At 43.6% G+C, this 24280-nt stretch overlaps 1 protein-coding gene across 5 annotated transcripts; it reads right to left on the bottom strand.

The window, feature by feature from the left end:
* Nucleotides 1-10: 10 nt before the first annotated feature.
* Nucleotides 11-24280, bottom strand: cracd (capping protein inhibiting regulator of actin dynamics). Of its 5 annotated transcripts, none has more exons than XM_020048905.3 (10): nucleotides 24167-24280; nucleotides 19422-19554; nucleotides 7997-8147; nucleotides 7309-7444; nucleotides 6677-6832; nucleotides 5214-5444; nucleotides 2776-5101; nucleotides 2466-2659; nucleotides 1973-2132; nucleotides 11-1780 (listed from the first exon to the last, which is right to left on the bottom strand). In XM_020048905.3, exons 2-10 carry the CDS (start codon nucleotides 19480-19482, stop codon nucleotides 1620-1622), a joined length of 3576 nt encoding a protein of 1191 aa, XP_019904464.3. In that variant the 5' UTR covers nucleotides 19483-19554; nucleotides 24167-24280; the 3' UTR covers nucleotides 11-1619. The 5 variants fall into 5 exon arrangements, with proteins under 5 accessions (XP_019904464.3, XP_019904466.3, XP_034149712.1 ...); XM_020048907.3 differs by having other exon boundaries at nucleotides 7309-7441; XM_034293821.1 differs by lacking the exon at nucleotides 19422-19554 and having other exon boundaries at nucleotides 7309-7441.

The following is a 24280-nucleotide window of genomic DNA, read 5'->3' as shown; positions in this document are numbered from 1 at the left end:
CTTGAGGCTTTCAGTTCAGACGTCAGTATTTAATTGACATAGTTCATAACATCTGCATCACTTTAAGATGTTCTCAGGAATACCTTTTTAAGTGGGACAAAAAGTGCAAGTATTACCAAACAGTTTGGTTACATACAACACTGTACACTACACTGCTGCACACGACCACAGTTAAAAAAACCAGATATGACAAAGTGACTGACTGAGGGTTAGTGGACTAAAATCTTAAATGACCGAGTGTCTTTCTGACCAACACCTTAAATACATACTCACATCCATCCATTGAATAGACCATTCCATTGAATAGACCATTCCATTGGATAAACCATTCCATTGGATAAACCATTCCATTGGATAGACCATTCTATTGAATAGACCATTCCATTGGATAAACCATTCCATTGAATAGACCATCCATTGGATAGACCATTCCATTGAATAGACCATTCCATTGAACAGTGAGAGGAAAATATCTATATGGTGTCATCAATGCTGATTGGTTTAAATCCTACTGAGGAAAATGAAGAGACGGTGATGTAGCTTTAGCTTATCCCACGATGGGCTTCACAGAATGTGACTTTCCAAATGCTGGAGGACCATTTAAAGGCCTTATTATGGATCGTCACATAAGCGGTGACTCGAGCACAAAGGGTATGACAGGAGAGTGATGGTACTGTAATGTCATAGCAGGCAAGGGGTCTCTGTCCATAGCCAAGCAAAACCCAAGTGATTATTAGAGTGGTAAAAATACTATGATATCCACAACCGTCTGACACTGGCCTTTAATGCTGTTTCAGTGCATTCCACATCTGATTCGGACAGATTTAGTGTTTTTTCACAAACCGGTTAGGTTCAAACAAGTTTGTTGTGGCATTAGATTTTTTTTTTGATTTTTTTTTACATTATAGCATCATTGACAGCTGTCACAGTCGTCACGGACACAGTGAGAATAGTTATATTAAGTACTGCCTTTGAATACAAGTAAAAAAAGACGCTCCTTGTGTACATTGCAGACAAATATATTGATTCACATTGTTAAAACCAGTGCTTGATATAATCTCCACAGGATAAGGTAACAGAAACAAAACAGGGTGATAATCTGTCGTGTTGGGTTACTGGCAACCGGTAGCCCTTAAACACTGTACCTTTAAACAAATCATCTGTATCCTTATTCAAAGCTGTGGAACTTGGATTAATACATAAGCTTTTGATTTTGTATTATATTTAGTGCATATATTTACAGCTGTGGTGCTTCGATTGGCTACTGAAGGGAAGTACTAGTTAGGATTGGCTATTGCAATGGCCAGCAGTGGCCATGATTGGCTGTCGTCGTTTTTTGGAAGATATTTATTTTATAGTTGATAGCATTACAGCCAGTTAATCCTACAAAACATGTTGGGTTCAGGTGTTGGTATAATTGCATGCTTGTACAGAGTTTTCATGTTTGTAAATGTGTGATTGTATTTATATTGTATTGAATGTGAAACACTTGACATCATACAGATGTGTGGTAGCACAGGAAAATGACTTGGTCTGAGGGACTGAATTAGAGTGCAGTGGCAAATCGGAGAGGTCAAGGGATGGTTTGGGTCATAGTTCATTTGCGGTTAGAGAGGAGGTTACTTGATGATCTGAGGGCAGTCACTCCAAGCCTTGGCCTTGCGCTTAGCTAAAGCTAGCCAGGCCGGCTCAGTAGACACCTGTGGAGAGTCAGAGGACGGGAAGCGCTTCGTCACCTCCTTTACTGTAGGGGGCGATGGAGTGGAGTCTGCAATCTCAACTGGAAAACGGGACCAGAAGGAAAGGGTTAACAGGTACACAGAGGATGCAATACAAGTTTTATAAAAATGTGACTATGATGATAAGCAAGGGTGGAATAGAGTTTGATGTTATATGTGAGGATATCCCAAATGTTTGATCTGATCTTGGGAATGTGGCATGTGCGAACCATTGTGAATATGCAGGCTCGTACCTGTGACAGAGCTGGGCAGTGTATTTGCTTTCTTCAGCTGGTCTCGGCGCTCCAGGCGGCACAGGAGGGTATCTGGTCTCTTGGACTCCTCTGGTGTTTGTGGTTTGGGAGGGCTGATGTTCCCACTCCCCTTACCATCCAAAGGACACACTAACACACCCTGTGAAGCACAGGAACCTTTCAGCTATGGTCTCCTCCTGTTCAGAATACATCTGAGAACATGCCGGTCTTCCAGAACATAAGCATAAAGCAGGGATATTCCACTCTGTCCCTGGAAGCCACTCCATTTTTCTCATTGCAACTCTCTAATCAGGGACTTATTTAGACCTGGGACGCCAGGTGGGTGACATTATTGATGAGGTAGTATAGAAAACCAGCAGATTCCGCCAGAGTTGAATACCCCCTACATACAGTGTACTGTGTGTGTGTGTGTGTGTGTGTGAGAAGTGTATGCAGTAATAGCAGCAGTGTGTGTTAAAGCGTAGTAACATACACCATCTTTATCTTTGGCCAGTTTCTCTGTCAGTTTGGCTTCTCTGTGGCTACGGCGCTCATCTCTGCTCTGCTGCTGCTCCCGGAAGCCCTTCTGTTTCTGTAGCGCCAGCGTGATCCACAGAGGCCCCGTCTCCTTGTCCTGTACCCGAGCACTGTCCAACGAGTGCCTGCTCTGGAGCGACGGCTTCCCATCTGTATGAGGCGACACCAGACAACCGGTTTGTATTTACCACCATGAGCACAAAGCCAGTCTAGTAACTCAAACGGGGACACCGCTACAGCTCGCTTCCAAAAAAAATCGGACTGACCTCTCCTGATGAGTTCTGTCTTCCTGTCAGCCTTCTCCCTCCAGGGGATGCTAATGGAGGGGAAGAAGGACCTCCTTTCCTTGGGCTCCTCTTCTCCCTGGCTGTTCCTGTGGAGCTGGGCGACAGCGGAGGTGTCATGCCTCCTCTCACCTGACTCCTCATAGCCAGCAGGGTCTTCCCCCACCCCCGTCCTCTGGACCACCGCATCGATGGGTCCCCCTCTGCCCACTTTGGGGACTGGGGACGGGGGAGGGGTGACCGGCTTAGGGGACGTGCTGGGTCTCTGGTAGAGTGAGGCTTTGGATGGGAGCTTCTCCCCCTCGCTGTGCATGGAAGTTGTTGGAGACCTGCCTGCTTTGGACCGGGGCTCTGGAAGAGATGCAACCACATGTCCAGGCTTGATCCCAGGAATCCCCTCTCTGAGTGGAGATGCTGGGCTGGACTTATCTGAGAACACTGAGGCGTCGGAGTCAGGGTCGATGGGGGTCAGAGGTGAGGGGACCCCGTCGAAACTGTCGCCGGCACTGTACCTCTTCTTCCTCTTATCTGCCGATTGATCACTGTGGAAGCGAAGGGAGTAGTTGGTCCTCCTCAGTTTGATGCCAAACGGAGAGGGCTGGCCCTTCTCCCCCTCCTCCCGGCCATCAGAGTCCTCCGATTCTCCCCCCGGGCTACCTGCATCTGTCTCAGAGCTCTGTGGCCGGGGAGATCCCTGGCAAGAACTGGGGACAATAAAGGAGGGAAGGTCCTTGGCAAACATGCACTCCCCTGTTCCATCTGCAATCCTGACAGTCTTAATGCCACGACTCTGGGCCTTGCTGCCCGGGCCCGGTGAGGCTGCAGGGGGAACAGAGGTGTCAGAAACAACAGACGCTGGCCTTCCTCCTTCCTTCTCTTCTGGACTGAACACCTCAGAGTTCCTGTTGGAGTCTGCAAACTTCTTCCTGGCTGGGGTGATGGAAAACTTGGCGCTGGCAGACATGGTCTTTCTGAGGTTTGTATGGGGGAACGGACTCTGGTCCTCACTACTGGGTCGGGTCTGACTCTGTGGGTCTGGGTAGTCCTCATACTTCCCCTCCTCTGCCCCCTTGAATATCTTTGAGCGGATACTAGCCCACTCTGCAAGGACGGCAGCACTGGACTGGTCTGTAGACTCGCTGAGGGATTTGGTTTTCCCAGACTTGCGGTCTGGTGAACTCTTGGTCATTGTAGGTGGTGGGGTGCCCAGGGCAGCTTTCTTTTCATCTGCAAGACCCAGGAGTGACTTGCATGCAGTTTCTTTGATATGGTCGAGGTTGACAGCAGTTCCACAGAGCTGGGCCCCTGTCACCAGGATGGCTGTGTGTGGGACGTACTGAGAGGACGGGAGAGTGGGGGAGTCAGCCCCTCCAGGGGACGTAGTCTTGGCTCCTTGTCTGTGTTCAGCCACAGCGCCGACCTGCTGGCTGGAGGCCGGTGTAACAGGTGTCAGGTTGACCTTCTGGAACAGGATCTGCTTCTCCCCAGAGGACACTTTAAAGGTGAATGGTCTCTGTCTCTCCTCCATCTCTCTCCAGCGCACCTCCTCAGCCCTCCTCTTCTTATCAGAGTCTGAACTGCTTGCAGCCACTTCTGCACTCAACCTTTTTTCCTCTTCCTCTTCAAACAGTTTTCTATTTTCTTCCAGCTGCCTTTTCTTCATTTCCTCCTCTTCCTCTGCCTCTTTCAGCCTCTTCTCCTCTGCATGGATACGCTCTGTCTCTAGCTCCTGCTGTTTCCTCTCCTCTTCCTCTTTGTTCCTTCGCTCTTCCTCCAGCATCCTATACTCCTCCTCTCGCTGCATATACTCCAATTCCTCCCTCATCCTTCTCTCCTCTTCCTCCCTCAGCCTTTTCTCCTCTTCCTCCCTCAGCCTTTTCACCTCTTCCTCCCTCAGCCTTTTCTCCTCTTCCTCCCTCAGCCTTCTCTCTTCTTCCTCCCTCAGCCTTCTCTCCTCTTCCTCTCTTATTCTACTCTCTTCCTCATCCTTGATCCTTTTTTCCTCCTCTTCTTTTCTCCTCTTCTCCACTGCCTCTCTCCACCCCCTGTCCTCCTCCTCTTTGAGTATGCGTTCCTCCTCCAGTTTGCGACATCTCTCCTCCTCTAGCTCACGCAGCCTCCACTCCTCTGCTTTCCTCCTTCGGTCCTCCTCCTCTCTGCGTGAATGTTCTGCCAGCTCTTCCTTCCTTTGGGACTCCAGTCTTTGCTCCTCCTGCAGTTTCTGCTTCTTGGTTTTCTCTGGGGCTGTCTCTTCTGCTGCTTCTGTCTGTTCCTGCAGTATGCCGGGGATATCTACCTCTTGCAGATCCTGGGGGAAAAAATATATTTATTTTGTTAGATATTACTATTGTTGAGTTTAGTCTTGCTGTTTTAATTCTATAGGAATATTCTAAGGATATTAATACCTGACCCCTTCTCACCTGAGTGAACCTGCGGTGCTTGCGGGAGATCCTCTGGTTTTTGGGTTTGACAGACAGCTTGTGCTTGGCAGCGGTGTTATCCAGTCTAGCAATAGGCTGTGGGACTCCATCCAGATCGATGGACTCGATGGTACCAGTGGCTGGAATAACTCGTTTGGACCTAGGAGACCTAAGGGGTGTGCTAGGAGTCTGGGGAGCTCCAAGACTGGCGCCTTGGTCCTGGCTAGCTTCCTGGTTGTCATGAAAACAAAACATTGTCATTCTCTTTTATATACATCCAATACTAATTATTTTGGATAACAATGGTGAACCAGTGATTAGTATGGATAACAATGGTGAAGCTGCAATTAGTATGGATAACAGTGGTGAACCAGAGATTAGTATGGATAACAATGGTGAAGCAGTGATTAGTATGGATAACAATGGTGAAGCAGCGATTAGTATGTATAACAATGGTGAAGCTGCGATTAGTATGTATAACAATGGTGAAGCAGCGATTAGTATGGATAACAATGGTGAAGCAGCGATTAGTATGGATAACAATGGTGAAGCAGCGATTAGTATGGATATCAATGGTGAACCAGCGATTACTATGGATAACAATGGTGAAGCAGCAATTAGTATTGATAACAATGGTGAAGCAGCTTTTAGTATGGATAACAATGGTGAAGCAGCGATTAGTATGGATAACAATAGTGAAGCAGCGATTAGTATGGATAACAATGGTGAAGCAGAGATTAGTATGGATAACAATGGTGAAGCAGCGATTAGTATGGATAACAATGGTGAAGCAGCGATTAGTATGGATAACAATGGTGAAGGAGAGATTACTTTGGATAACAATGGTGAAGCAGCGATTAGTATGGATAACAATGGTGAAGGAGCGATTACTTTGGATAACAATGGTGAAGCTGCAATTAGTATGGATAACAATGGTGAAGCAGCGATTAGTATGGATAACAATGTTGAAGCTGCGATTAGTATGGATAACAATAGTGAAGCAGCGATTAGTATGGATAACAATGGTGAACCAGCGATTAGTATGGATAACAATGGTGATGCAGCGATTAGTATGGATAACAATGGTGAAGCAGCGATTAGTATGTATAACAATGTTGAAGCTGCGATTAGTATGGATAACAATGGTGAAGCAGCGATTAGTATGGATAACAATGGTGAAGCAGCGATTAGTATGGATAACAATGGTGAAGCAGCGATTAGTTTGGATAACAATGGTGAAGCTGCAATTAGTATGGATAACAATGGTGAAGCAGTGATTAGTATGGGTAACAATGGTGAACCAGCGATTAGTAAGGATAACAATGGTGAACCAGCGATTAGTATGGATAACAATGGTGAACCAGTGATTAGTATGGATAACAATGGTGAACCAGCGATTAGTATGGATAACAATGGTGAAGCAATGATTTGTATGTAAAAACCAATGATTTGTCTGCCATTACCTGTGGTTCTGTGTCCACTGGCTCTGCCTCCACCTGGGCCAGGACCTTTAGAGGGCTCCTGGCAACCTCCTCTTCATCTGAGCTGCCTTCCTCTCCCTCACTCTTCCTCAGAGATGGGGGCCTCTGGCCGAACTTAATATTCTGCGCTATCTGCCTCTGATCATTCAACACACACATAATACTTCATTTTAGTTTTCAAATCATAATTCAGAAAAACAAAATTCTAAAAATAATTTCTATACACTGACCCATTCAGATACTGTCTTAGATGGGCTATTGTAACAGTTGACCACACCAGATACATACGTGAGCATGTGATCAACAACACTGGACAACTGAGTAGTGGAAAAAACATTCCCTGGTCCAATGAATCCAGGTTCAGGTTACTTGTGTTGTCTGTGCAGTTCCCACACCTCAACCCAATAGAGGCTCTTTGGGATGAGATGGAACGGGCTGTAACACCATGACCGTACCACTGTACCATCCGCATTCTACCTTGTAGAATTCATGCCCTGAATTATTTAGTCTGCTCTGGAGGTAAAGGGATTCGACCTGATACTAGAATGGGTGTACTTAATAAACTGGTCATGGAGTAAACATCTGACTGTGCGTGCGCGTGGGTGTGCGCCCACCTGCAGGTTTCGGACTTTATCGGAGACGTTTTCCTGCGACATGGTCCGTTCTGGGCTGGGCTCATGTACTGGTTCCTCTGGGATGAACACGCTGTCGTGGGAGAAGGAACGGGATCCAATGGGGAGCAGCTCCCTACTGAGACATGGCAGACAGTCAAATCACGTTCTCACCCTTTTCTGACAGGGAGTAGCAGCACTACGGAGTACTAAGTTGCACAAACAGAAAAAAATTCATACCCTCCAAACTCTCGACTAGAAGCTGAATGTAAGTCAGGCAGTTTACAGGCCACATTTCAACTAAACCGCACCCCTTTCTCAAGCAGACGCAGAGTTAGTCGACTGAAAATAGCCTAACGAGAAGCCACACAGTAAAATATTTGGGATACATGCTGGGTTAGAACGGGAATAGTATTATTGGATTTCTCTGTGGTCTGGGTTAGTGTGGCATACTGAATGCGATGAAAGCAATGTGGCCATGCAAGCTAAATTATTGATAAGACCTGTGTTCAGAGTTTGTTTCATTTTGCGTTGGAGGCCGGTTCAAGCAATAGGAAGAAAACTGCAATGTAGGTACAATTCAACTCAGATGTATGACTTTATAGTAACATTACTAACAGTGTATAAATGCAACCATGACTGCCGGATAGTTGTCATAACAACAAACAGAATGCATGAATGTCCTGTGTACCTTAGATGTTGATTGGTCTCTTCATCATCTGAGAGGACTCTGTTGCACACTTCCTCCGAGGAGAAGCTTGCCTTCCTCGCTGCAGCCTGCCTCTTCTTCCTCTTCCCGAACAGGCGTCTGAACGGCTGAAATTTGCCCTGTCGTCGCCTCTCTGCAGGCAGACAGAGAAACTATAACCAAAGCCACACACATTCTGCTCTCTCTCTAAAATCACACCAGTGGACTGTGTAATTATATCTAAATGAAGAGGCCCGGAGTGTGAGAGAATGTTTGTACATTTTCTGTGTTTCAGTGGATACAAAAGAGCTCCACAGCAGATGATATGAAGACAAGACATTGACTTGGTCGACAAATACCTTTAATAAGTAGGCAGGCTTTATCCCATGTAGAGAAGTGGGACTAGTCAGAAGGACATGGTCAAGAACCAGCATTCTGATCACTTTTCTGACTCAACTGTTCTGTCTTGACTGGACTTTCGAGTCACTCAGTCTTAGGAACTGTCAACGATAGGCTCAGTATTTTTCACAGGTCTACATATCAAATCCACAACATTCATTTCACTTGAACATACAGACACTCCTAACCAATGCAACTATAGACAGTTCCTAACCTCTTGTGACAAATCCGCAACACTGTTCATGTTATCTATATAGCACGGTGTTGTGTGGACCTTTATGATTTCAGGTGGTTGCCTACTGTAGCTGTGGTTTCTCATTGGCGTTTGCACATTATTATTCCTCTATCATGACATGTGACCAAACTATCATTAATCTCTCCCAGATACATAGTTATTGTATCAATGTCGTTCAAACAACTAAGAAATAGAACATTCAACAAGGATTAATTCCAAAGACAAAATCAGAGATTCCAGATGTAATACATTATTGCTGAACCAGCAGTTCATTACAAATGCAGAAACAATAAGTGTTGCTCATCATGACTGCCTCTTCATCCTGTCTGTGACCTTGTCAGACGTGTTCATCTGAGCAACAACGAATCCCTTGGTCAACCACAGTGAGCTCCTAATGTGAACAGAAGCGCTTGATCACCACAGAGCATTGCAGATCTGATGTTCAGCTGATATCTAATGGATCCTCTGCAATTACAGTGAGTAATAAAACTCTTAACGCAAAGACCGGAAATTATTTTTATCTTTGAAACTTTTTATGGCAGTACGTTCAAAGACATGTCAGAAAGTGTTCCTTTTATAATTTCAAAAAATTAATTGGACCTCCACACAGAGGAGTTTTAAACCACAGTAATGTGCAAATCATACAGCTAATCCAGCCTTATGGACAAGAGAGTCTCGTAAAAAGCAGCTTGCAGTTTATTTACAGGGTGGTTGCACAATGCTACTATAACAACATAATGATTACATTACAAGAGCAGAAAAACTGCGTTGGACAGTTTCTATCGGTAAATTATTTCTGTGCAAAAAACATTAATCAGAGAGCACCTACCTATTACAAAACCTGGCCGATGCAAAGCCTACACTGACTGATGGTGACAAACAAGGCATGATTTCAGTTGGCTATGACTGAGTCATGGTGACAGCATTGGACTTAAGATAAGGAGAGGACCTTTGATTCATGATTATTTCCTTATTAGTTGTTCTTGCTAGAGAGTTTCCTTAACTCCAAGCCAAGTGACAAAAATATCACTGTTTAAAATAAAACGTCAAGCCTTTCAGGGCTCTCCTGAGCTGAATGCTGTTGATGTAATGTAATCAGTATGGCTCTGCCATCCAGACACAATACTGTTTCTCTGACAGTGGAATGAAGTTAAGTGTCTGTCTGAATGCCTTCTCCATCCTCAAACAATGGCCAGACTGAAAGCTGTTGCATTCACGTGCCATGGTATAGTACATGGAGACTTACCAACAATTCTATCTAAAAATAGGGTCTACTGGTAATCTACCTTTTCCTATGAGTGTGAGAGGTGTGTTTTAACATACGCTCATCTAAAGGATTATTAGGAACACCATACTAATTCTGTGTTTGATCCCCTTTCGCCTTCAGAACTGCCTTAATTCTATGTGGCATTGTTTCAACAAGGTGCTGAAAGCATTCTTTAGAAATGTTGGCCCATATTGATAGGATAGCATCTTGCAGTTGATGGAGATTTGTGGGATGCACATCCAGGGCACGAAGCTTCCGTTCCACCACATCCCAAAGACGCTCTATTGGGTTGAGATCTGGTGACTGTGGGGGCCATTTCAGTACAGTGAACTCATTGTCATGTTCAAGAAACCAATTTGAAATGATTCGAGCTTTGTGACATGGTGCATTATCCTGCTGGAAGTAGCCATCAGAGGATGGGTACATGGTGTTCATAAAGGGATGGACATGGTCAGGTAGGCCGTGGCATTTAAACAATGCCTAATTGGCATTAAGGGGCCTAAAGTGTGCCAAGAAAACATCCCCCACACCATTACACCACCACCACCAGCCTGCACAGTGGTAACAAGGCATGATGGATCCATGTTCTCATTCTGTTTACGCCAAATTCTGACTCTACCATCTGAATGTCTCAACAGAAATCGAGACTCATCAGACCAGGCAACATTCTTCCAGTCTTCAACTGTCCAATTTTGGTGAGCTTGTGCAAATTGTAGCCTCTTTTTTTTCTATTTGTAGTGGAGATGAGTGGTACCCGGTGGGGTCTTCTGCTGTTGTAGCCCATCCGCCTCAAGGTTGTGTGTGTTGTGGCTTCACAAATGCTTTGCTGCATACCTCGGTTGTAACGAGTGGTTATTTCAGTCAAAGTTGCTCTATCAGCTTGAATCAGTCGGCCCATTCTCCTCTGACCTCTAGCATCAACAAGGCATATTCGCCCACAGGACTGCCGCATACTGGATGTTTTTCCCTTTTCACACCATTCTTTGTAAACCCTAGAAATGGTTGTGCGTTAAAATCCCAGTAACTGAGCAGATTGTGAAATACTCAGACCGGCCCGTCTGGCACCAACAACCATGCCACGCTCAAAATTGCTTAAATCACCTTTCTTTCCCATTCTTACATTCAGTTTGGAGTTCAGGAGATTGTCTTGACCAGGACCACACCCCTAAATGCATTGAAGCAACTGCCATGTGATTGGTTGATTAGATAATTGCATTAATGAGAAATTGAACAGGTGTTCCTAATAATCCTTTAGGTGAGTGTATGCATTCATGTGGCGTTAGGGGTCAGTGTTTTCCTGAATTAGTGCATTTGTTTCTGAAGGAGTATGAATGAGCAGCCATGCGTAACTACAACAGTGTGTGTGTGTTTGTCTGAGTGTAAGTGGGAGGTCCTGTGGATGAACTGAAGTGAGGGAAGTTTCCAGGCTACTGTACACCACTGAAGACAAACACTTTCTGGTCTCTCCGGGTCCCTTTCAGGGATATATGTAGTGGACCGTCTGGGGTTTCACTCGGCCATGTGTAGTGCAGGGGCATTTGGGGAAATGATGCAGTAAACTCATCTCCATTCCCTGGACCCAAATGTTAAAAACCTCCATCTGTATCCAGCTATCCTCAGCGATGAATAGTCCAATGCATATTGACTTAAACTCCTGATCATGTCAATGTTATTAAACGGTCAGCAGACACCAATCTCCTCTGCCAAATCATCAACAGTCCTCACATCCAAGCCGCCATACATTTTATACCTGGACCAGAGGTAGCAAACTATTTACTGACAATGTTGCAATTTTGAAAGACCAGGGACTCAACCGAACAATGCACCGTGCAACCGCGTTCCACGTCGTTGAGACAGCCTTGCTGACTGAGCCCACCATGCGAGACTGCTACACAGCGTGTCATGGCGTGTGTCACTGAGCGAGCCGATGAGCTGTTCAGGCCTATTTACCTCTGGACTGTCACACTGTCTCACTCCCTCTGAGGAAGTGCTGAACGGCATCACTCCCCACAGCGTGCTCTGGTCTCCCATATTCAGGCCCTGTCCTGCAATACTGCTGTTCTGCTGCGCTAGCCGGCCCATTCTGCACTTACAGCCCCTGGCGTGCACCCGCACTCATGCGTGAAACAGGAAGGGACATGTTTTATGTAGAGTACAACATTCAGCCGCACTCCACATGCCTACTCCTGCCAGCCGGCACTAAGGTTCAGTCTTACATGGTAGGCCAATTACTGCAAATACTCTGCTTGCAGAATAGTTTCCGGTTTTTCTGTTTGTGAATGAAAAAACAAAAAGGCTTCAAGCGTAGGGTTGGATCAGACAGGTAGGGGCCAGAGTAATGATTTATGTACCAGTTTAACTATTGACCAGTACTGTACATCCTAACTAACTTGTAATTTAAAACAATGACATTGACCAGATTCAGCCATTTACTGTAGTTAGTATAATCAATAATCTACTACTGTTCGCTCTCTCCTGATTTATGTTGTTTGGTTTGCATTTTCCCTCATCCTGGTACTACAAACTATCTATTTTCCATAGGTTGTACAATTAATCGGTGATGAAAGAGGAGATATTCAATATAGAAAAGAGTGGAGAAAACACACAGGGTCACGCAAAGGCCATCAAACAAACACACACATTTAAGACAGACCTTTATAAGCTTTTGATATCAGTTACTGAACCACGAATAACCACACCATGCATTCCTTAAAGAGACAGTAAAAAGATCTAGAACCATAAGCCTACAAGCCTTCTTTAACTTCACAATGTTTTAATTATTTCCAACTTGGGTGCTGTCTCTTTAAGGGGTTGTCTAAAAGCATTTATTTTTCCTATTTACCTGGGCTTTCAGATACGGTTACCTCTAAATGAGCATCACGCTTAGTTTCCCTGGCGTCCATTGCCTTGGTAACAGCACGCCTTCTCTGTGGTAACAAAAAAACGGAAGTGACTATGGAGGTTGTTGTTGTCTAGTGTGAGAGTGAGCGACTGGGTGAGTGTCCCTCAGAAAAAGAGAAAATGCATGGTAGAAATACGCTATCATTAAGTAAAGGGAGAAAAATGTGAGTTCAGGCAAAGAGGACAGGTTCAATGGCAAACCTGTCCCCTGCTTTTCTCTCTCTCCCTCTAGCCTTCTCATCCTCTACCTGGCTATAGTAAATCAACTACTGTGTCCGGAAGCAAATTCTCCATTATCATCCTAACCCATATTGATATTAAATATCAGGAAATAACAATATCTAGTTTCTGTCAGGAATGCAAAACAATTTCTATGTCTATATGGTGGCCATTGGATATCAATGTTTCAACCTCTGCTGAGAAATCTGGTTTACCGTCGGGTTCTGGAATGAAAGAGCACCAAAATGCCTTTGCTACGCCACAAAATGCAGTACAGTCATGGACATTGTACTGATGGTTAGTCTGGGACCAAAAAAACATCGCTATGTACAGTACTGCGCAAAGGGCCTGAAAGTCAAAATAAAGCCATTTATTTTGGTAGTAAAAGTTTATTGTAAAAATATATATCTTTTATATATATTTATATATTTCAAACAAACACTTACTGTATAAGCACAGTACTGTACATTTTATATATTGCTTTATAGCTCAAAGATGGAATTAATCTAACATCACCGTTACCTAAAAGCACTTGAAACTGAAACACCTTGCCTGCCATCTTTCACCATCTTTCTAATATAGCTGTGGACCTGGTCCAGTTTTCAGGTGACTGTACTGTTTTGTACACATCTTTCATGTATCAAATGCACCGAATAACACAGCATCATTCTGAACAATGAAATTCTACACATATCACTGACTTTTAAAGGCAATTTCTAATATATTAAACTAATTATTCTCCAGATACTGTTGTGTACCCATTTTGACAAGCAAAGATGATAACCAGAATATGTTTGAAATATCTATTCTACAAAATCCTGAGTGTGTCACTTCGTTTGAGCCATATATGCAAAAAGAGGTGGCATGTGTAGTGACTCCCTCTGCTCCTCTCTGGGAGAGCCTTGCTTCTTAATGGCATGGGGGAAACCTCTGAGGTGTACATTTACATTACACTTGACATATCCTGAACAACTTACAGTGCATCCATCTTAAGAGAGATAGGTGCTCCACCCTGCAACCCAGTAATAGTAAGTACAATTTACTCAGTAAAGTAGCTATCAGCAAAGTAAATGCTAGGATGAAACTAACTGCAAACATAAGTCCATGAAAGCCAAACTGGAGCAATGGGGTTTCAGAAGTTTCTGGGAAATAGGCCGGGGCTCTGCATCAACAGGAAGCTGGCTACACCACTGGGGTGCCAAGACAGAAAAGAGTATCGATCGGGCTGAGTGGGAGATGCCTTCCGGTAGGGGTGTGACGGCCAAACCGTTTGAGCTGCTCACAGTTTGCATCCAAACATCACTACTTGCAAAGCTCAGAATTTTTTTGCAATTGAAAAAAATGTTAAACACGACCCAAACATCTTTGGAATTACACATGGTGAACTTTTCTAATCAATATAATCATAACTGAACCAATCCCAGGATTTTCTCTCCTCTCTCCATCTCCTTGTCTCTACAGCTGTGAACACCTTTTCAACCCAGCAGGGAAGCCCTTTGTTCCTCAAGACCTGTTCTTGCTTGAAGGTTCTGTATGTAAGCACAAGTCAAATAAAATCTTCAGAACAAAGCTGCATGGTGCACCCACAAAAACCACAGTCACCACCACTTCTAACTGAGAAAAATGAAAGATGTTTTATTTTTTTTTAGCTTGTGTGTTTGGACTGCCAGACAATCACCTCAAAATTTCCACCTCACACACACACAGCTCTGTGGCTCCATCTCTCTCTCACACACAGCTCTGTGTCTCCATCTCTCACACACATCTCATCTAACACCTTGTTAGGCAGTCTCCACCCAGCATGTTGTTGAACCAAAGGATTTCAGAGGCAGCACATTTCAGAGGAAGCACATGGTGTGTAAACTCAAGCACTCAGTCAGGACGCCTGGCACGTTATGCACAACACTGACTACTGGGAAGAAAGAGAGAGACAAAAGGGTGGAGAGTGGTTGAGAAAGGTAGAAAGACAGAAAGGGCAGAGAGAGGTGCCTCATTACAAGGCATTCTTATGCAAACACAGCAACCGAGAGACTCTCCCTTCATAGAAATTGCCCCAAAAGCACCAGCTCCATTTAACCACTAGAGCGAGGGCTTCCTTAACCCTGTTACTGGAGATCTAGCATCCTGTAGGTTCTCTCTCTAACCCTAATTTAGCACAACTAATTCTAACAATTAGCTGGATGAAAAGCTAAATCAGTCTAGTCACAACTGGGGTTCGAAAGAAAACCTAGAGGATGTTAGATCTCTAGGAACAGGGTTGAGTTGCTCTGCACAAGATCCTCAATAACAAAACTCAAACTAATAGAAAGGTTTATTAAAAATACACTGCTAATGCTGAAACTTCAATGTTGACAAAATCTCAAAAGATACATAAAATTAGCACCAGGCAGTATACTGATGAAATCATTTTTACATACTGACGATAATTGCCACCGGATGCTAACTCAAAAACCAAAAAACACAGATGTTCAGAGAAGAAAGACTCTGTAAACACTGGGTCAGATGAGATGAAAAATAAACTACCTTTTCTACTCCACTGCTTTAGATTCGATTCACAAGTATTTATCTCCTGCCCTGTCATTTTGAAAATGGAAGGTTTTTCAACCATCTGTTGGGAACAAATTCTGCGTTTTGCTTGGAGAAAGTAGAGACAGCAGACCCTGCAGCCGATGATGTCCTGGTCTGTCATTATATAAGAGACAATAGCTCCCACCATGTCACATGAGCCCTATACATTTCATCTAATTAATTGATACTTCGTTGTGTATAATTTTCCATGTCAATTTAATTGACTTCTATGTTGATGTAAACTGTATTATTATTCCTGCTTGAACATATTTGCTTTGGCACTAATGCCAACCATCTATTCATGCCAATTAAGCACCTACAGTGTCTTTGGAAAGTATTCAGACCCTTTCAGTTTTTTTTCTGACTTTTCCATCACTGTCCAAATGGAGCTGAGGTTCATCCAGTGTCCTTTGATTATTGTCCCCATGTGGCCAAGTCAATGAATTGTACTTGATTTAGAAACGCACACACCTGTCTCCATAAGGTCTCAAACTTTACAGAGCATGTCAAAAACCAAACCAAGAAGTCCAAGGAACTCTCCATAACCCTCAAGATCAATGTGCAATGTAAGATGTTTGGAACCACCAAGTTTCTTCCTAGAGCAAGAGGTCCAGCCAAACTAAGTAAGCAGGCAAACGTGAATTGGTCAGGGAGGTGACCAAGAACCCAATGGCCACTCTAACAGAGCTTTAGAGTTTCTGTAAAGAGATGGGAGAACCTTTCAGAAAGACAAGCATTCAATTAACCTGACCTTTATGGTAAAGTGGCTAGAAACACTCCTGTGTAAAATGCATATGACATGCCAACTGAAGGACTCCGAGAGCATGATGAAAAAGATTCTCCGGTCTGAAACAAAAATCGAACAATTAGGCCTGAATGCCAAGCACTATGTCTGGCACAGGACCTCAGACTGGGGCAAAGATGTATCTTACAGCACGACAACATCCAAAAGCACACAGCCAAAACAACAATGGCTTTGGGACAAGTCTGTGAAACTCCCTGAGTGGCCCAGCCAAAGTCTGTACTTGAACACCAGTGAACATCTGTACTGAGATCTGAAGAATCCAGTTCACAGATGCTCCCCATCCAACCTGACAGAGCTTGACAAGACATACAAACAATGGGAAACTGCCCAAATCCAGGTGTGCAAAAGCTGGTAGAGACATTCAGGAACAACTTAATCTAAAATCGCTCTCAAAGGTGCTTCTATAAAGCACTGAATAAAGGGTTTGAATACTTTTTTTTTTTAATCAATTGGCATGAATACTTGACTTCACTTTGCCACTATAGGATATTGTGTGTAGATTGATTGCAAAAAAATACGTAATCAATTATAAATGAAGTCTATAACACAACAACGTTTCCAGGCAGGGAAGGAGTCTGATTAATTTCCAAAGGCCCAGTATTGTAAAATAATTGAACTAAGAGAGGGATAGAGACTTACATAGATATAGAGAAATGGGAGGAGAGACAGCGAGAGTTAGGAGGTGCTGGGGAGATAGACAGTGTTTCTGTCTTCGGAGTTATCAGCACGTGCTGTACTCTCTGTGCTCCATGCATCTCCTGAGGGTGACAGGGTCTGACAGGGTCACACCAGAATGGCTCTTTGTCCTGACTGGCTCTGGTTAGCAGAACAAGAAGCCAGCAAGCATGTGTGGATATGTAAGACAAGGAATGTTCTGGAGTATAGTGTGGGTATTGATGGGTGTGAGAGACTGTCTGGTATTGGTTGAAAGGGAGACTGTCAGTTTATGGATGGTGTGGACATAAGGACTGTATGATTGGAAGTATAGCATGTGTGTATAATATTTGTGTGTCTAGTGAGTTTGTGATTAGTATGTGTGTTTATAGTACAACCATGTTTCCAAAAAAGTTGGGACACTGTGTAAAATGCAAAAAAAAAGGGAACATGATCAGTAACATGATTGGATATTAAAAGAACATTCCAGAGAGGATGGGCCAGTCAGAATTGAGGATGGGGAGGGGTTCACCACGCTGTGAAAGACTGCGCCGGCAAACAGTGCCACAATTCAAGAATAACGTATAACAACTTATAAATGCAAAGAGTTTGGGGATCTCATTATATACGGTACACAATATAATTAAAAGATTCAGAGAATCTGGAGTAATCTCTGCACGCAAGGGACAAAGGGCAAAAAGCAGTACTGGATGGCTGTGATGGTCTGGCTCTCAGGTGGCACTGCATTAAAAACAGACACGATTCTGTAGTGGACATCACTGCATGGGCTCAGGAACACATCTGAAAGCCGTTGTCTGTGAACACAGTCCGTCACAGCATCCTCAAATTCAAGTTAAAACACTACCATGCAAAGAAGAAACCATACATGAACAACCTCCAGAAACACTCGTGCCTTCTCTGGGCCCAGCCCAGGTCGGATGAAGGCAAAGTGGGAAAATGTCCTGTGGTCTGACAAATCTAAATGTTAGATCATTTACAGGAATCAGACACTGTGTCCTCTGAGCAAAAGCCAGCATCCATGATGGTATGGGGGTGTATATTCTGAACTATAGTGTGGGATGGGTGCACTAATGGCATGGGTGACTTGCACTTCAGTGCAGGCTCCATTAACGGTGAACAATATATACAGGTTTTGGAGCAATATATGGAGCCATCCAGACAATGCTTATTTCAGCAAGACAATGCCAAACCACATTCTGCACGGATCACAACAGCATGGCTCTGTAGTAAAAGAGTCCAGGTGCTAAACTGGCCTGCCAGAAGTCCAGACCTGTCCCCTATTGAATACATTTGGCACATCGTGAAATGACAAATACAGCAAAGGAGACCGTAAACTGTTGAGCAGCTGCAATCCTATATCAAGCAAGAATGGGAAAACCTACAACTTTCAAAACTACAGCAATTGGTCACCTCAATTCCCAAACGCTTACAGAGTAATAATAAAAGAAAATGTAATGCAACGCAGTGGTAAAGGTGCCCCTGTCCCAACCTTTTTGACACATGTTGCTGACATCAAACTCAAAATGGGCACCCCAAAACCATAACATTTATAAGTTTCAACATTTTGTATGTTGTTTGTGTACTATTTTCAGTTGAATACATGGGATACATTTGCATTCTGCTTTTATTTGCATTTTACCCAGTGTCCCAACTTTTGTGGAAACGGGGTAGTAGTTGCGTATAGTGTGTTTATGATTCATTTGTGTGTTTACAGTATGTGTGTATTGTGTGTGGATATCGAAGTATGTGCCTGAGTATATTGGATCTATGTGACAAGAACAGCGGTATCCATACTGACCATACTGGCACGCATCTGTGTGGTACTCAAACAGTGTGTTTGCTGCCAGTGTATATCCATGTAATACAATGTAGTAGCGGTCTACACCTGATGTTTCCAAAGCCTTGACAAACAACATGTCATTTGTTTGTGTGTGTGCGTATGCGCGCAGGTGAACACCTGTGCCTGTGTGCTGCGGTAGCCAGGCTGGAGAGCTGCGGATGGAATGAAAGAAGCACGAGGAGCGGCTGTGTGCTCTGCAGAAGCAGAGAGAGAGATGCCTTTGACAAGGGTAAAGCTGCATCCCCAGTGTGGTCAAAGCCTAGCATCATGCTGCTGTATTGCGGTGCTGCCGCGTAGCCGCCCAATGGCTCGACATCACCCCGCCTTGACACAGCCCTGTGCCATTCACAGCACAGCCCATGGTCATACACACGGTGGGGGGCGGCGACACACAACTGCCATGGCTCAGTGACATAGCTTGGTACTGTGACGTTGAGATGGGTCGGCTGAGGTGTCGTGGCTTGACGGCGTTGTTGTCGAAGCGCACGGACAAGGTGGTGCCGGGTAAATCTCCTTTACCTATTTCAGCGGCGCAACTTGACAGGGCTGCACACCACTGCAGTAAAACCTTAGGGAACATCGATCTGCCCTTCTGCACAATGTCTGTCAATTTTAGCCAGACCAGTGGCGTTGCAGTCTCCTCTCTCCGCGGCTTTGGGAGAAACAAAGGGAAGTAAAAATACAAACAGAAAGATAAATAAAAGCTTTTGGATTTGTCATCAAGAGCAATTTGGGTTGCTTAAGGCGGTCTAAAAAGGTATATGGATTCATAGGATATAAATGGAGATGGAGGGGTTAAGTCTAAATGATAATGAATGAGGAGGGTGTGGAAGCCAGAAGAAGCAGGGTGTGGGAGACCAGAAGGAACCAGGCCTCACAGAGCCAGGTCACAGGTCCTGACTGGGTTACAGAACAAGGTTACTGGTTGAGTGACAATTTGTTTTTGAATGAAAATGCTTCAAAATGTATTACACAACATGGTTAATGTTTCCACATTCCTCTCTCTCTCTCTCTCTCTCTCTCTCATTCGCTCTCTCTCTCTCTCTCTTTTGATTTTAAAACCTAATGTTCCCATGGCAGCAAATTATTAGAGAAGGGGACACCAAAGGATCAATCAGCACAAAAAGGCTCTTGTTGCCCCTCACTCAAAATAATAGTCAACTGTCCCCATGCCTTTGCTTACACAGATGATATAGAATTGTACAGTATACTATGTTCCTTTGTAGCTGCCTGTGAACAGCAGTATGACAGGTAGTGTATTTTAGCTGTCATCATCAACACATTTCTACGCAAGCATATTTGAGCCATTGTCATCAACACAATAAGATGTGCTTTCTGTCCCACTCTGCTGCTCGCAGTCAGTGACCAAGGCATAAATCATACTATAATGTATATCATCTTTAAAACAATATCATTTTTCAAAACAATGATCCACTACATCCGCTTTAGTAAGAGTGGGAGTGGAAGTGATTTTTTTTTAATGAAAGGCAAGAGAAAAATAGACGGCAATAAAAATAAGATGAAGCGCTGAATTCTACATGTGAAGAGTATCAGAAATGATTGGATGGTGGGACAGAGCGTGAGACACACAAAGCAGCACCCTCATGATCAGAGTCACAGTCACCCCACTGATCGCTGGTGAGGTAACATGAAATGACAACAGAAACACATTGGCCCCTTTTCCTTTCAATGGCAGTCATGTGACTTGCATACATCATATGCACAAACCGTTTGTCAAATTATCCACTTGTTTCCGTCTGGCAATAAACTTAAAGAATAAAGAATTACTAAAGGTAATAACAATGACAAATGCAGAAATATTGTTCTATTTAAATATGATTTAATGTAATTATTAGCAGTTTAAAGAACTTCCATCTTTGTGGTAAAGTATACTGTACATGCGTCAGCTGTGACCTTGAATGGATCTTCAAAAAGCTATAATGCCAGCCTATGTGTATAAGAATGCAGTCTTACCTTGCTGCAATGTGTCTCTTTGCAAGGATATTTGTCAGTGAGTGGAGTGGGTCCGTATGTGTGGCTGCTCCACTTGCCTACTGTCACTGTGGAACTAGGGCAATACCTGGAGTCAGGTGTCAGAGCGCATGCACTAAGCGCTTGACTGTGTTTGTGTGTGTCCTTACGTGTGAGAGTGTTTGTTCCCAAATGTCCAAATGTTTGTCAAGCAAATGTATTGTGATTGTGGGCACATGGCATCTGCAGTATGTCTGTATGCATAGAAAATGTTCTGGATCAGGACGTGTAGACAGACACGGAAATGTGTGTGTGTGTGGGGGGGGGGGGGGGTCGGTTGCCTTGTGATAGGAGAGACAGCGGCTGTTCTGCAGTACGTTACTTTGGGGCTGAGGAACAACAAAGTGACACTTTGTTTCTTAGCCAGATCAGCCAGTGCAGTAGGAGAACAGAGTGGCATTTATCTTCTCAACTGAGTGATGAAAACAAAGCCCATCATTGTGAATGACCAGTTAATGTGTGTTACTGTATGTGCCCATAATAGTCAGTGAGCTACAATGGAAGGTATAATGTTATAGCGGGCTAGCGAAGCACTTCTATAATGTCAGAGCCACTTTGCAGTCAGAAGGAGTTCTGAGCCTTTGTGGGCTCATTCACAGTAAACTGGTGGAATTATGATCAACCGTCACAAGACCATTTGTAGAGGATCTTTCATATCGGGGACGGTCAAACTCATCAGGTTTAAAGAGATGTCCTTGGATGATCGTAGAGTGACCAGGATTTATTGGACTAAAAACCAAATGTCATTATAGGGTAAAGCTATACGAGTTTAATTCGACTAATATGTTTTGTAGTAACCTGAGATCATTCACAGTAATCTCATCAGATCAAATGTACATATTTAGCGAGCAGACTAGCAGCCATCATTATTTCCCAGTTATAGTGTTCCCCTCCTGCAGCATAATGGACCCGTGTCACATTACAGCCCAACATGCCTGGAGGAGCCTCTGTGAAACCCCTCGTAGGACACTGGCAGTATATCACACTGCAGTCTCATAGGGACAGGCTAACGGCCAGGCTTTACCAGCCTGGAGGCTGGCCACATTACATCAACACTTCAAAGACTCGCTGCTCTCTGACTGGCTTTATTAATAGAAACTCCCACAAAACACACACAGGGGGGAGAAGGGGGAAATAAGTCTAAATCGTTTAACATTGAACATGCCGGAAGCTTTACAGGCTAACATCTACAGATGGCAGTGATGAATCTGTAGCAGCCATTGCTCCTGTATCTTAATTCTTCTGGCATTCATTCATTCAGGGACCATAAATGTGGCTTTTCATTTAATGGAAACCAGTTTGGATTGGATTTAAATGATTTCCGTACGACTGGCCTGTCAGATGACGCCTTATGATAAACACGTCCAATTCCAACTATAATTCAGGAATGGCATGTCCTGACAACATATAATTCAAGAATGCCATGTCCTGATGAAATGAACTCTGTGGTACTACACAAATTTTGCAGCATTTGAATAGTGTGATTGGATGCTGTGATAAGAGGCTCATAAATCAGACTATAGAAGAATAATTCCATTCAAATCTTTCATAGAAATGGCTCAGGTCCAGTTATGGAAGAGGATGCCAGGAGGACTGAAGGTACACAAAAACCAAGAATCATTTGAAGGCAAAGCTGTTAAAACAGAATGCATTCCAGAAATGCCTTATACGGTGCTTTTTATGACTTTTACAGTATTTTAGTTTGAACCAAATCTGTGAAAATATATTATTACACTCAGAGCCCAGAGGTCTGGATTACAACTAGGACAGACCTGTGAAGGCATCAAGAGATTAATTACAGTGTGTCATGTCCTCCCTATTACAAGCAGTTTCCGCACATCTATATTCTTAGTGTATCAACAATACTCCTCTACATATAACAACTATGTCACTGTAGAAAACATGGGCCAAATGGAGACAACATACAACATTCAAGTACTGTATCGTTTTGACAAAGGATGTTTTAACTTTTTGACCGCAATCTGAGAACCCACTAACACTAAAGCAGATGACCTTGCACCCTGGCAAGGCGATTACCCCAGACTACCAATGCAGTACTTCAAGTTATCTTTCAAAATAGTGAGAGTGATGCTTTGGGGGCTACAAAATGCAGCAACTCATTTTGATGGCTCTAATTCAGAGTTACCTTAGGAAAGCAGCATCCATCAGTATTTGTGCTAATTTATTAAGTCAGCTACCCAACCATGCATCCACTAATCTAGCTACACTTACACATGTATAGTATTCTCACCAATGCACCTACGTTTCATTTAAGGCATAGAATACACTCAAAACTCATTTAGGGTATGATGCATGAGATAACCCCCTCAGAGACCAAATGTCAACAAGGCTGCCAGTCTAGAAGAAAAAACAAGGCAAGCCATTTTAAATGTTGTTTTATAGGGTACATCCCCAACCCATGTCTGGGACATAATGGGATTTCATTCATGCTCACTATGGAATGAATAAGCTAAGGAGATACTCGAAAGTAACAAATCGTAAATCACCTAGCCGACATTCGCTACATCTTGCTGCACACAACCTAAATTTCTGGCAACATATATGGGCTCTATATGTGGTCAATTGTGCTTGCAAGAACATGAGAAAACGCCTGAAATGGCACAAATACAATGTTTGATAGCTGTGATGTTAGTGAGACAATCATTTCTGCTTTTAGACATTGCATCTGATATCTACGGATACGGATCGAACTCAGTGAGTGAAATAAAGCAGGCCATCTCTCGGGTCCATGACACAAGATACGGCCGGGACAGGTATGGCAAACGAAGAGATACAAGGATGTACCAGAGGAGGGAGATTGGGGTGTCGTCAAAATAATAAGAATTTTAACAGGAGGGCTGCGTTGTCTAGGAATGCGCACGTAAATATGACATGGAGAACAATGCATTTGTCGTTTATTGCATATGTTATCACAAATATGGCTACTGTATATTGGGGACAGTACAAAACAAACGAAAGATGTTGGGTGAACATGTTCCACAAGACGCAATCTTTTCAATTAATACGATAATGAAAATGCCAAATAGCCAATTATCTACACATATCGAAATAAGTCATTCAAAACAGCCTAGTGTTACGCATATAATTCAATGAAGCGACATTCCAGCGTCAATGAAAATTAGAGGCTGTGACAAGGTCAGCAGCATATTGAAAATAAAGACACATATTATGACTAAATAAATATGCCAAAAATAAAGGCAAAGCTCCACCACCTTATAAGTGATCTTGTTTCCCAGCAAATCGGCCTCGAAGTTGCCCGCGGCTCCTTATCTCCAATCCAGAGCTCTTCGACCCTCTTTGTGTTGCTGATGCTGCGGGTGCTCGTG

Source organism: Esox lucius, chromosome 8, assembly GCF_011004845.1.
Source record: "Esox lucius isolate fEsoLuc1 chromosome 8, fEsoLuc1.pri, whole genome shotgun sequence".
Classification (NCBI taxonomy): Eukaryota; Metazoa; Chordata; class Actinopteri; order Esociformes; family Esocidae; genus Esox; species Esox lucius.
This window is presented reverse-complemented; position numbering and strand designations above follow the sequence as displayed.